General features: G+C 41.4%; 1 protein-coding gene and 1 long non-coding RNA gene across 4 annotated transcripts in view; one reads left to right on the top strand and one right to left on the bottom strand.

Annotated features, from left to right (window-relative positions):
- LOC310841142 overlaps positions 1-15,021 on the top strand; it is a 65,334-nt gene that overhangs the window by 16,438 nt on the left and 33,875 nt on the right. The gene's annotated exons all lie outside the window — the stretch shown is intronic.
- Positions 10,197-15,021, bottom strand: part of UTRN (utrophin) — a gene marked incomplete at its 3' end in the record, with an annotated part of 327,056 nt that continues 322,231 nt past the window's right edge. For 2 of the 3 annotated variants that reach the window (XM_083731575.1, XM_083731578.1), the window contains 2 exons: positions 13,336-13,385; positions 10,197-12,497 (listed from right to left, as the gene is read on the bottom strand). In XM_083731575.1, coding sequence (XP_083587701.1) covers positions 12,489-12,497; positions 13,336-13,385 — 59 coding nt within the window. The remainder of the gene's footprint in view (positions 12,498-13,335; positions 13,386-15,021) is intronic. The other variant, XM_083731576.1, reaches the window with a different exon arrangement.

The raw sequence follows: 15,021 nt of genomic DNA, 5'->3' as shown, positions 1-15,021 counted from the left end.
AAGGGTATTCCATAAGGATGGGGGCACCAACCTGATAGATGTTATTGGTGGACATATGAGCAGGGCCTCCATGGTCAATCTCAGGGCCTAAGCAGGTTCTTACAGGTAGCTTGGTCTGAAGCCATTTTAAACTGTAAAGGAAGTCAACCCTTTAAATAAGGCCCAGAAATTCGCTTGTAGGAAAATCACAAGATGGTATTTTTCTCACCATGGAAGTAGCTGCTGTGATTTTCTAGGATGCTTCAGTTTAGATGTTCAGTGAATCACAAAAAGGGAAATTGAAAGTCTGTAAAAATGGAGCAGCTGCACTCCAGCTTTTCACTTTACAGACTGCACCATAATCCCTTTTGTTTTGGATAGCAAACCAGCATAGGATATTATGCCAATGTACAGGTGAAACTCAGAAAATTAGAATATTGTGGAAAAGTTCATTTATTTCAATAATGCAACTTAAAAGGTGAAACTAATATATGAGATAGACTCATGACATGCAAAGCGAGATATGTCAAGCCTTTATTTGTTATAATTGTGATGTTTATGGCGTACAGCTGATGAAAACCCAATTTTTCATCTAAAATTAGAATATTAAATGAAATCAGCAAAACAAGGACTGCAAATAGAGCAGTATTGGACCTCTGAGAAGTAGAAGCATGCACATGTGCTCAGTACTTGGTTTGGGCCCCTTTTGCATCAATTACTGCCTCAATGCGGCGTGGCATGGATGCTATCAGCTTGTGGCACTGCTGAGGTGTTATGGAAGACCAGGAAGCTTCAATAGCAGCCTTCAGCTCTTCTACATTGCTCGGTCTCATGTCTCTCATCTTTCCCCAAATCTCTTTTCTGATGAGAGCAGCTTTTGCATCTCACTTGGAAACGAAGGACCCAGAGTCTGGAGGAAGAATGGGGAGGCACACAATGCCAGATACTTGAAGTCCAATGTGAAGTTTCCACAGTCTGTGTTGATTTGGGGAGCCATGTCATCAGCTGGTTTTTGTCCACTGTGCTTCATTAAGTCCAGTGTCAATGCAGCCGTCTACCAAGAGATTTTGGAGCACTTCATGCTTCCTTCCGCAGACAAGCTTTATGGGGATGCTGATTTCATTTTCCAGCAGGACTTTGTCACCTGCCCACAGTGCCAAAAGTATGAAAACTTGGTTCAATGCCCATGGGATTACTGTGCTTGATTGGCCAGCAAACTTGCCTAACCTGAACCCCATAGAGAATCTATGGGGCATTGCCAAGAGAAAGATGAGAGACATGAGACCGAGCAATGTGGAAGAGCTGAAGGCTGCTATTGAAGCTTCCTGGTCTTCCATAACACCTCAGCAGTGCCACAAGCTGATAGCATCCATGCCACGCCGCATTGAGGCAGTAATTGATGCAAAAGGGCCCCAAACCAAGTACTGAGTACATGTGCATGCTTCTACTTCTCAGAGGTCCAATATTGCTCTATTTGCAATCCTTGTTTTGCTGATTTCATTTAATACTCTAATTTTCTGAGATTGTTAATTTGGGGTTTACATCAGCTGTACACCATAAACATCACAATTGTAACAAATAAAAGCTTGACATATCTCGCTTTGCATGTCATGAGTCTATCTCATATATTAGTTTCACCTTTTAAGTTGAATTACTGAAATAAATGAACTTTTCCACAATATTCTAATTTTTCGAGTTTCACCTGTAATACATGGAGCAATGTCGAAATCCTCTGCTGAAACCAACAGCCATCATACCCAGAGGTAAAACACTACAAAGCTATTCCACAGTCCAGAGCTCAACTGGAAGGTGACTGACAGGTGAGACTGAAGAAGAGGCGCTGCAAGCCCTTTAATATCAGCACAGTTTGCACCTCCATTGTTTGGCATTAGCTGCTATTTCATTATTATGTTATAAGGTGTTATACTTGCCAAGCAGAAGGTGCACAGGCACTGATAGCATTAATTGTGTGTCACTGGCATATCTAGAATTGTGTTGCAGAAGGTTTCAGAGCCATAAAGGGTAGTTCTACAAAATTTATTTGAAATATGCCTGGCCAAAACTAGTACTAACAGTTGTATCAATGTATCCTGTTTAAACTAAATACATGTGTTTGGAGACACTTAAAGGAGATTCACAGCTCCTTCTCCTATCCCTTTTCTTCTTCTCTGCCATTCCCCAGACACTCTTTGAACTGGCTACTGATCAGATCTCTGACAGATGGTATATATATTCCCATTTTCCTCAAACATCTGGCAAGGCTGATCTTAACTTGTAACTTATTCAGCAAGTGGTGCTTTGAGGCCTAGCCATGAAATCGTCCTTCCAGTGATTTGCACTTAAAGGGGAGACATCAGAGATTGTCCTACTTAATGCTAACATTCCATGACTATTAATCTGGTATTAGTGTCTTCCCATTTAGGGGCCTATGCGGTCTGGCCTATTTGAGAATGATTCTGAAGTGCCATTTTCAGTGGTGCTAACATACCCACTTTGATTTGTAAGCCTCAATTTTGCAGTTTGGTTTAGTGCAAGGAAACAGTAGCAGGGGTCTGTTGAATCCAAGTACAGTGGTACCTCGGGTTACAGACACTTCAGGTTACAGACTCGGCTAACCCAGAAGTAGTACCTTGGGTTAAGAACTTTACTTCAGGATAAGAACAGAAATCGTGCAGCGGTGGTGCGGCGGCAGTGGGAGGCCCCATTAGCTAAAGTGGTACCTCAGGTTAAGAACACTTTCAGGTTTAGAATGGACCTCCAGAACGAATAAAGTTCTTAACCCGTGGTACCACTGTATCGGGTTTTTGCACACGTTGTGGAAGAGTCCCATCTGAAATTTCACGAAAGCATTATTAGTCCAGTGCCAGTGGTAGCATCCACACAGATGTCCTCCTCCTGTGCAGTAGGGCAGGATGCGTAGTCTCAACCTAAGCAATGGCTGGTCCTGATAGTCACAAGGCTTAAGCAGGGCAAAGTCTAGAAAAGTTATTGGGCAACTTGGCTCTCACCTTGCTTCATATGCCCACTGCAAGAGAGGATTTCATCCATGGGCACTCAGGGAAACTGGGATGTGGCTGCAGTGAAACCAGGGCTTTTCCCCCAGAACTTGCCAGAACTCGGTTCAGGCACCTCTCAGGTGGGCACCATTGTTATTATAAAAGAACAAGGAAGGTATTAATGGTGAGTCCCAGCATCTCTTTTTCTAGAAAAATAGCACTGGGTGAAACTCAACTTCTTACTTGGAAATACGTGTAGTTTGCATGCTAGCTGCGGCTTCTAACTTTAAAGTAGGAAACACCGAGAGAGGGTAGGATACTGACAGGCTCACAAGCATAAGCTCCCTTGCTTTTTCTGAGCTAGCTTGTGTTAAACATTGTGCTGTTTTGATTTATTCCAGTTTTATAGTGGACAATGATTACTTTCAATAATTTCTTAACAGATGATGAATTTTCAGAACCTGATAGAATTTTATACAAGCACATAGTAGCTTGGGGGTACATTTTTAAGCAGACTAGATTTTCTTGTTTGTTTGTTTGTTTGATGTATGACAAATAATTACACACTATATTTCCCAGAGCAATGTTTAACTGCTGCTGTATGTGCTTCTTTAGTGAAACAGAAAAAATGTGCAAGAAATGGCATCCCATCTTGTTGCATTATTGAGAACACTCTGGAAGGGTGATTGATCACTTCTCGGTACTGTAGGAGACACAGCGGCCTAGTGAAATTTGTCAAAGAGAGTTAGGGCTGCAGGCAGAGCAGGTGCTTTGTCTTCCCTGTTGCCTGAATCTCTGGCTTGTATTGTTATTACTGCCTAGAAAGAACAGCTAAAAAGATATTCCAGTTCAGAGCAGCATCCTGTTATTGGGCCTGGTTGAACCACTGCTGCGTGCGCTAGAAACATTTAACACTGTGTGATCCTGTCAGAGGCAAGCCTCCCACTCAACCCCTTATTTCCAAAGAATCCATACTCTCTGGTTGGTTCAGTGAACAGGGTTATTACTGAAGCCTGGTGGAGCAGAAGCAGTTATTCTTCACCTTAAATTTTGTGGCTCCCTTCAAGTCCACAGTCCCAGCTTCTTAAAGTGCAGATGGAAACTTGTCATTATTCTCTTATGGGAAACAGCGTTGACGAACTCTCTAGCATTCCTTCCAGGGATCTCATCCAGCTTCAGTTACCTGATCCTTGCAGGGTTTTCCGCCTTGTGTTTTTTGTTGATAAGGGCTAGTCTGGATACATTAGACTCCTCTAGCAGTAACAGCACCATTCCTTCATGTCTGTTTCAGGAGCAAAGGCACTTCATTTGAGTGCAGGAGTGGTCGCTGGTACTCTGTTACTCAGACAACACTATGAATCTGGAGAAATTGAGCACACTTCCTAGGTGTCATCTTCCCTTCTTTTCACATGATCAACCTAGCTAACCATGCATTTGGGTGAGGTTCTCTTTCACTTTTGTCCCTCCTATAGATCTTCCTGGATCACCCCAGGCCAATCAGTTTCTGCTCTCTCCCCCCCCCCCCAACCTGTGCTGTTTCAGACAAGTCAGTGGCTGGTTTGCCAGCCTCCCATAGGCTTCTTGGGGCTGCTGCCAACAGGCCCTGCCCAATTGTATGGCCTTCAGCTCAGGAGGGGAATGGCTGGATCACAGCTATCCCTGTAGTTTCCCCACACATGGATAGTGCTGAAAATTTTGCATTTCTCTGGTTCAGACTTGCTGGGCTAATAGCTAATGAACCATAAAAGTTATCATAGGAAGTGTGACAGTCTCCCTTTGATGAAAAAGTGTGCGCCCCTGTGAAGGCAATCACTATACTAATCATTCTTAACAGCATTCACTACCAAAGAGCAGGGGTGTGAAACTGCAACTTTAGGCCGTGTCTTTTTAATTGTTCCCTGAAAGGACTACATGCCTGTCTCTGCTGTGCCTTCCATAACCTGCCCAGTATAATTAATCCCAGAAGAGCATGATTAAATCCTGAGATGCAATTTCAGAGGGGCAGAAACAAGGAAGGAAGCTTACCTGTAAAAACAAGAAGAGGAGCAGCTTGAGAGAAAGTAAACTGCTAAAGCACAATCAGAACACCAGTATAAACATCTTTAGGACAGGCAGAAAAATAACCACTCCCATTTCTCTTTCCAAGCCGCTTGGATTCTATAAATCTCCTTTCTTCTCCCCATCAACGGCTCCTTGTGCTGTACTGGAATCAGGTCGGCCAGTTCCACATGTCCTTTCTGTGCTGTGCACCTGTGTGCAGTTAATCAGAACATGTCTGTTAAGTATACTGTAAGCTTACCCAAGAGGTTAAAGATAAAAGTAAAGGGACCCCTGACCATTAGGTCCAGTTGTGGCCGACCCTGGGGTAGCGGCACTCATCTCGCTTTATTGGCTGTGGGAGCCAGCGTACAGCTTCCGGGTCATGTGGCCAGCATGACTGAGCTGCTTCTGGCGAACCAGAGCAACACACAGAAATGCCATTTACCTTCCTGCCGGAGCGGTACCTATTTATCTACTTGCACTTTGATGTGCTTTCGAACTGCTAGGTTGGCAGGAGCATGGACCGAACAAAGGGAGCTCACCCCGTCGCGGGGATTTGAACCGCCAACCTTCTGATCGGCAAGTCCTAGACTCTGTGGTTTAACCCACAGTGCCACCCGCGTCCCCTACCCAAAAGGTTAGGACATCCCAAATACTGGAAAAAAAATAGTTGAGATAAACAATAATAGTTTGGCAAAAGAAAAAGAAACCATCCAGCACCATCCACTCTGCTTAAACAAGATTACATCTGTTTTAAGATTACCTTTTTTATGTAAAACATAATCATATTGTAGTAGGAAGCAAGTTCATCAGCGCCAGTCAGAATCTAGGCCACATGAACTAATTCTCTGAGACCTGGTGGGTGCAGTGGAGAATTTTCTAGTGCAGAAATACAGCTAATGTTTTTCATGACCTTTTTCATTCAAGTGAAACACTTCATTTGGGGAAAAATAATATGTTTAAAACCTCAGAAGACAAATTGGTTGTTAGTATAACCAAATAACTTCAGATGAATTGTCCAGGAAAAAGAGAGAGGAAATTAACATGTTAGAACAGAGCTTTCCAAACTGTGTGTCACAACATCTTAGTGTATCGGCTGCAGTGTGTAGGTGTGTCCTGTGAATGTTTCCCGTGCTGGAAAGGGGTTAGTTTAACCTGCTAGTGTAACTGAATTACTGTATCCTGAAAGCATGTCTAAAAAGTGTGTCACCAACATGGAAAGCTCTGTGTTGGAATATGATAAGGGGGCAGCAAAGCCATTTTTGAAATTGAACCTTATTGCATTATTTGTGAATAGTAATTCACATGGTTTTAATCTCCCCATGCACAATATTCTAGCTAGGCATCAGTCTAATGAACAAATTCTTAAGAACTAAGGAGGAACAAGTTTATGATACACTAGGTATTGAAAATCTTACTATATATTGCTGAAAAGACAGTAATGTGATTTTTTTATATATAAAGGGGGGGGGGAGAATCCTATTCTTTGGTAATACTAGGATTCAACAAGAATGGAGTGCTAAAGAGTGTGTTCATTATATAAATCTCGGAACAGCTCAGCTCCAAGACTTATTTTACCTGCAAGTAAGGCACAGCTGTGACAGCAGCACAATATTACAAAACATTCCAAAATCTGTCACTCTTGACAGCTCTGCAAGGACAGACAAATCAGCTCAAATCTTTTACACTGGAGTGCTAGTCCTATATGCAATGCCACACATCAATATGATGCCAAGCAGCCATTCTAAGTGCAGCAAAAGGGCAAAATACGTATGACATATTTCTTCATTTTTTAAAAAAGGCTTGGATTCTGAAGTTTTGAAATTTAAAGCTTTCCATCGCATGCTGAAGCTTTAAAGAAGCATGGCTAAATACTCTTTCCAAAATCAGAAATGTTGTTAAGCTGCCAGCACCCATTGCAAATGCATCTGTTATTCCTACAGATATTTGTTCTGCAATCTTTCAAAGCCTAGGAACATTTCAGACCTTTCACCATTCTAATGTGTGTCTGAGATTGGATAAAACCATCAAGCGCACACCTGTCCCTTGTTATCCTGGCCTCTCCCTCGTCTTCTCTGTGGTCAACATTTAGGCTGCAAGTGCTTCAAAGACATTGGCTTCTTACTCAGATTTACTTACCTGGCCTCTTGTGCTGATGGGTAACTATCTGAAGTGCTTATGTTGGGCTCTCATGACAGATCAGCAATTTAGCTGGTATACTGCCCCCCCCTTCAACTCTCAGGAAGTTTGCCCCTGCCTTGGCTGGGGAGACCGAGAAATTCATGGGGCTCTCCCAACATACCATGGCCCCAAACATGTATCAGTACACACTTGGATTTGGTTTTCTCAGCTATCCAGGAGGATTGTGATCTGAAAGTGGAGGAGTCATTTCCTACTGAGGCTGTCTTTCAGTAGCTTTACATTTACAGGGTTGGGGAACCTATTAAAATCCCCCATCCCTGGAGGTTACTGGATTTTGATGGATACCTAAGAGCTCTTGGGGATTTTCCAGCTGGTATGGCTGAAACTCCTGTCCTGGGTACAGTAATGGACAAAGATGAGGGTTTTAAAAATCAAGACTCAAGCAAGATGAAATGTAGGTTCTACTGGCAAGTGCTATAAACCTGTTCTGAAAGGAATACAGTCCTCTTAAAGCACTGGGTATTCAGTCTGGACAAGCTTGCTTTATCCAGCATCTTCACTAGTGTCTCAGGTGGCTTATGTGGGTTGAGGTGTTCTTTAGCTGATTTGTTAGTAGCAGCCATACCTTGGAAGGACATAGAATGGCCACAAGTTACCCAGCAATATTGCAGTTCATTGCACATGAGGCTGTCTTTGAAAATGATCTGGAAACTGTAGCTGGTCCAAAATAGGAGTGCATTTTTATTAAGTGGCACAGGACATTTCAATCAACCAGTGGGTTGTCAGCTGCAATGGCTCTCTGTGCACCTCTGCCCAGTTCAAGAGCTGGTCACCTGAAATACCACTTTCTCTCATATATATCTTCTTGAACCTTAAAATCCTTTTCAGAGGCCCTCCTCCAAGTGCCACCAACTCCCAGTGAAGTGAGGCAGGTGGCTGCTAGGGAGAGAGCATTACTGGAGTTCATCTGGTACTTTCTTCATGGTATTTAAAGGAAAATGATCCAGGCCTTTAAAAACTAGGCTTGTGATGTGTGACTTGTTTCTGTCTTTTTGTCAGTAGGAATGCAGCTGCTCTTCCTACTACACAGCCGTGATTTGGTAGAATTTTCCCCCCCATTTCCTCCCGTTTTAGATTTTGATGGTCTTGGAAGTGCTTTTCTTGCCATAGCTAGTAGGACACGCTGTACGTTTCACTCCAGTATGAAGGTTATGTTTGGGGCTTGTCGGTTTAGAAAAAAAGGAGATTAAAGGGAAACATGACATGCAGAAGTGGGGAGAGGTGTTTATTCTAATACAATAACCCCAGGGTTACCCAGTGATGTTGAATGTTGGAAGACTGATGTCATACCAGGTCCCAGCCAGATTCCAGATAGCTCATTCTCCAGCAAAGATGCAGGCTACCCCAGTCAGGAGACCATGGGGAACAGACAGAAACCCTGAGCTCCAGCACTGATCCAGAAGATCACAGCATATAGGGAGAGATGGGATTAGGTGGGCCTCTGGAATTTTCTTACATTCTTATTTTAACTTGACCTAGCAGTCACAGTGCTTTTGAGGTTTACAGAGAATATCAGACGTTATTCTCTTTACATCCTGCCTTTCCTAAGAACAGTGGAATTGTTGGTAGATGTGTATTGCTTTTGCATAAACGCATCTCTTGCATCATAATTTTTCTCTAGCTGTTGTTGGTTTGTTTCTGTGTTGATTGTTTGATAGCTATTTGTATGTTACTCCCCCCCCCCGCCGCCAACACACATAGTCTGGTCCTGATTTAACTTGTGTCCAATACAGTATTTGTAAGTTGAGTATAGTATAGTATAGTATAGTATAGTATAGTATAGTATAGTATAGTATAGTATAGTATAGTATCGTATCGTATCTACCTTGCTGCATCTGTGTTCTTCGTTGTGTGTATTGCGGGTGCCTATGTTATGCACATTCACACACACCCCTTGCATACACATCCAGGAAATATTATAGTACGCACAATCCACTACATTGGTGTACGCTTACAGATTTCTATAAAATGTCATTCCCTCCATAAAAGATGAAGCAGGAGGGTGGCAAAGGTCATGGTGCCCCCAAGGCTGTTTCTGGGAGGGGAAACGGAGGCAACAGGATCCATTCCAACCCAATCTGCTGTAATGCTACCTATTGCTACCTATCGCACAGCCCTTATCTGTGTAAATTTGGAAGGCTTCACCTGCCCCCCAGAAGTGCCTAGTAGGCCTGCAAACAATCTGTAGTTAATTTTCCCATTATAGTCAATGTGGAGACATCCTAAACTTCAGAAGACTGCAGGGCGACTCTGCCTCAGATATGAAGTGAAGCCCTGGCAATTCTGAAGTGAATCTGCCCATGGTGCATCTCCTCTAAATTATAGGGTCAGTTGCTATCTATAGCATGATGTGGGCTCTGTACTATCACTCTGCGTTGCTTCATTTTTCATGTGGGGGATCCAGTTTTTCCAGTTATGATCATGCTGGGCAGCATCCTCTTGGTGACGACACTGTGCTCCAGCCTTGTGATCTCTGGTACCAGATGCATGCTTCCTCCATAGAAGGAACAAATTTTAAATCAGTGCCACAGCCTCTAAAAACTGATTAAGCCTAATGTCTAGTATGTTTAACATCGTTATAAAATCCCACTGGTTATAAATTACGTTTCCTGCCAGAATACAGAACGTTGTATTAGACATGAAAGACCTGCTGAGCACAAGTCAGTGGAATTTAAAAATCGTTCTGCCATTGAACAGGGCAACACATATTGATATTTTCAATATTAATAGTATACTTCAAACCAAGTTCACTGATTGGTGGTTGGAATTTAAAATCTGTCACCAGCAAAGAGTGATTGCTGGCAAATATGCATTGCTGAAGATGGAAAATGGCAGAAAAATATCCACTGATTTACTGAGCTATATTTTTCAGCTACATAGTTTATTTTCATAAAGGCACCTTGAAGTCTGAAATGTTCTCACACAGGGAACAAGCTTCTAAATGTTGTTTACTTCTAAGATGAAGAATATCAAACAGCCTTCACTTAAAAATTAATTTTATTCAGAGTGAAAGTCATACCATGTAACCAGATTAGAAAAGGGAAGTGTGATAGTTTAATACCACAAAATTCAAAAGAACTACATACTTTGTTTTGAGATGTTACTGCAATGTATTCCTTTTATTTATCAGTGTCTCGGAGGAAGAATATTACAATGTAAGGTTTTAAGTAGCTTTTACTTGACAGCAGAGGACAGAATTTACATACAAACACAGGCAGAAAAACAATTCATACATAACCTTTCAGTCATACCAAAAAGTCCATCATATCCATTACTGGGATTTTTTTCAGCTAAAATGTTTTAAAAGGGGGCTAATTTTTTTGTTGCTGCTTTTACTTTGATGTGACCTGGTAAAATAAAATACCTTGCAAAAATCAGAACATCGAGTGGTTTCCAAAAGTAAATACTTTAAAAAAATGGATTTGAGGTAGAAAGGTGGTCATGGCTTTCCTTTTCTGCAAAACATTTTTCCTTCTCAAAATATCTATACCAAAATATATTTCTTTCTAGATGAAAAATCCACATATTAACCTGCTTTTCTGTATCTTGCTTTTGGCAACACTCCCCCCCCCCACGCTAAAAAAAAAAATACTTTTCATTTAGATAGCACTTTGAGTCACAAGTATGTAACATATATTACCTAATTTGAGCCTCATAATACCTCTGGGCATAGCTGTTAGTATTAACAGCACCGCTTAAGAGATGGGAGAAGCAAGTGGTTACAGTGATGTTTTATTAGGAGAAGTAAACACCATGCCAGGAGTATTACTGCTCCTACTATGGGATCATTATGGAGTCATTATTCTGTTATGCGTCCCCTTGCAGAAGGCAAGCAAACATTAGAGGCAGGATTCAACTGAGTCCCATCAGTGAAAGCCGCCCTGTGCAAGGCCTTCTGCTCCTCTCAGGAAATTGGCTTGCTGCGGGATCAGCAGAACCGCCAGAACAGTGCATGGGGGTAGGAGTTGTGGGGATCGTTCCATCTGGCAAACCAAAACACTTGCCCTCACTGAATGGTCACTTTTACGCAATGCTAAGTTCTTCCCTGCTTTTCTCCATCCCAAAAAATCAGAGTTGAATTTCTCCAGTGCTATTTGGATGCTCCAGAGATGTTCATTGCACACCTCACTGAGCAAATGATTTTTATTTTTGGTAATGAAAGCAGATACCCATGCAAATCCGAAAATGTACTAGTGAAGGAAAATGCCCAGCTACTTACTTGAAGTATGGCTGAACTTCCCCAGAGTTTTCTCTGCCTTTAACATGATGTTAAGGGAGCCATTTAAAATGTGTACAAGTTGATACTGATTGTTATCCAGGGCAGACAAACTTTCTGATATAAAGGCATAACACTTTACCATTAAACTAGTCAGAGCTCCTTCATTTAGTAACACTACCAAAAAGGAGAATAAAATAATTTCAAGTTGATCTGAGCCATTGCACTGGGTGATTTACACAATAGGACTTCACAAAATTTGGCACATTTAGACCATAATGTCCCGTCCCCACCATAATAGAAACAATGTATATTCAGAATTATTTTATTAAGTCAAAATGCAGCTTAGCTCACATTTTAAAGTAAAAACAAAGCCTGGATGGAAAAGATCAGTCTGCATTCAGTTGGGAGAAAGAATCCATTAAAATGCCATTCTAGTGCCAACAGCTACTGCAGTTGAATGAGGTTAGCTGGGGCAAAATAGAGTCTCGTGTGCTCATACACAGCCAGAAATGCTATTTGTCAAATACTAGGGGCTGTGAGGATTATAGAAGCTGATATTTTGTCCATGTTTTGAAACTATTAGGCTAAGTATAAATAACCTGTGCAGAATGGTATGTGTTGGAAGAGAAGTTACTTGAAACAGTAAATGCAACAAGCCAAAAGGAATGTAAAAATGTAACACTTTGCTCCAAACTCAGTATGCAGTTCACTTCAGCAATATCAAAAGAGAATGGATATAAACCCCCACCCCTTTTCCTGATGCTGCATATTATATAAATCAGTGACATTTGTGTAACCATTTTGAAATACTCCATGGTTTGTTAATTTACAGTTGCATAGAGAGGGAAAGAGGAGGGGGAAACACACACAATATTATATAAAACCACAACATCCTCATCTTTGGGTAGTTCAAGTGTTTTCCTATTTGAAGTAAGAACACACAGAGCTAACAGTATTACAAGGTCCCATGCAGCCGTATGATTATTGGCATCTGTAGAAAAGGAGTTGCATTTAATGTCAGGAAGAGTGGGCGGTCTTCAAAACAGAAAACTTCACATTGCCTGAAGTCAAAGGGGGAAAAGAGTAAGAAGAAATTATTATTTTACATACTGTTCTTAGGTAGCAACATCATTCAACATAAATATTTTGAATCAAGTTCTGAAAGAATGGCCATTTCTGCAACAGCAGAAGGTACAGATGCACAGCTTGCAGAACTTGATGGGCCCAATGGAAACAACACCTAACCATAGTTTGTTTTCCTTACCTCTATATGCAGTCCTCTTTAGCAGTATCTAAAAGGGTGGATTTACAACCTCCAGCTTCTAGGCTTCACAAATATATCATGCCTCCCACAGACAAGACTTAGCTTGGCAAGTTAAACCAGGTTCACTGTATGTTTGTGGCCTTTTCCAGATTTAACAAACCATAGGTATCAGTAATGTCTGCAGTGAACAATGGTGATCAACCCTAGAGGGTCCTGTGAGCTCCTCATATTGCAAAACAAAGTGAAAGGGTTCAAACAAAATATTGTTCCTCTCTCTTGTTTAAACTAAAAACACACACAGGCACAAACCAAGATTGTGCAGCGAATTATGGCACACTTGCCATGGGATCCCAACAAAAAACTACAACTTCCTGTAGTAAGCAAGTCCTGCCGTGGTTGTAACAGCTAGAAGCATATTGCCATCAATCACCAGACTGAATTTTGCAAACAAGTAGATGTGCACATTTGTTTCAAACTGTGTTCATAGTGAGGAATGAATTGTAAATGTGTGAGTTTACTTATCTAAACCATGAAACAAAAACTGCTGGAAAATGCACAGTTAATTACAAAGTTGCATGTAAGTTTATACTTCAGTTGTGGACACACAACTTTAAAAGTACTGAAATACATCATACCTGTGGTCTGCCAGCAAGATTTGCTGTAAATAAGAAAACAAAACGATTAGCTGCAATAAATGAAAAGTCAAGGATTAAGATGAAACTTTCACAAAAAATAGCCAGCTAAGTAGCAATATATATTCTCCCCGCCCCTTTGATTCTGAGCATAACTACTATTTTATCATAACTTGTTTCTATTAAATCTGCTGGCGCATACCTTTCTGGTTTTGCATAGTCCTGTTAATTTAAATTCTAACTGTTCTAAATTATGGGTGATCTCCAGTGTTAGCACTATTCTGAGTTGTGCAGTCCAGCCACTTCTGCTAAGAACAGCCTAGCCCTAGCATACTTGGCACCAAAAAGGAGCCTCCGGTTTCTTAGGCAGTTCGGCCACACCACTTGCTCCCCTTTCTTTGTTTGGGGTTGTGATAGAGGGAGATGCTGCATATACAGAGTGGTTTTTCTTTTCTTTTCAGGGTGTCATGCGTGTAGCCTCTGTGAAAAAAGATGGGGAAGTGCTATATGTATGAATGGTGTTTGTGTCCTGTTGTATGATACTATACATGCATACTGTGAGTAAGGGGTGTGGTGTGTGGGTGTGGGTGGTCCATTGTAAAAAAGAGATTCGCAGTTCAGGAAGGTGTGTTTATGCTTATGCTGTATGTAGAAAGTTATCAATTTTACAGAAGAGAAAAACTCTGCCTTTATGTTCCCCGTCTGCAAAATGGACAGCTCATTTTTGTATACCAGCTTTCTGGGCAATAATCTGTCTGGGAACGTGACATACTTGCTTGAATTATTTGACCTGTGTGTGGTTTATTTTCTGCCTTCTCGTTGTGGCACAGTTAGAGTGGATTGTGCTGTGATCTAGGGGGACCTAACAGCATGCAAAGAAGTAATACACATATATTAGTCATGTGAGGAGTATGAGTGGAAAGTTTGAATCTGCCCAGGGTAAGAAAATATCTTGAGCAGGCCCTGGAAAAAAATATTAGTTTTTGAAGGTTTTTACACTTTATAATTCATACAAGAGAAAATAGTCAAATGCATACCATCTGCTGAACATAATGGGCCTTTGCCTCAGTGCTATGGACCAGTTAACATCATACAGCACAACACATTTCCAGCCCATTATATTTTTGATTGTAAGATTCAACTACATAAGGTCTTCCCTGAGGGACTCTGCTTCCATTAAGATTTTTTTGGTGTTTTTTGGAAGCCACAGTTATCACGAGCTTTCTCCCAGGAACTGCAAGTCATTAATTTGAGAAACAGAAATTATATATTAAAAATAGCTGTCTGTTGTTAACTCTAATGTTTATCAGAAGGGAGGATCTGTCCTAAAGTCACCCTGCAAGAGTTTCTCATGGCACGTGGCACACATGCTGCAGTAGGAGAAACAGTACACTGTTAAGCCAATTAGCAATACAATCAAGGTTTTTCTTCTTTGGCAGTATTTCAGAACGGAATTGCAATGCAGGGGGTTTAACAACCTCTCTCCACCAGCTGCCCGTGTCGCTGCTCAGTGGAGCCTCTGTCAATATTCCCTGCCTATCCTCATTCAAACAGTTACCCCTTGCTTGAGTAATCCACAGACCGAAGTCCTAATGGGCTCACACTTTTGTGCCTGACCCAGTAGACTGTGGGGATATGTGCATTACAAACATTTACACAGTACATGGTTCCCACAAGAATCCTTGTTTG

The sequence above is a fragment of the Podarcis gaigeae genome (assembly GCF_964106915.1).
Source record: "Podarcis gaigeae genome assembly, chromosome: 3".
NCBI classification, from domain to species: Eukaryota; Metazoa; Chordata; class Lepidosauria; order Squamata; family Lacertidae; genus Podarcis; species Podarcis gaigeae.
This window is presented reverse-complemented; position numbering and strand designations above follow the sequence as displayed.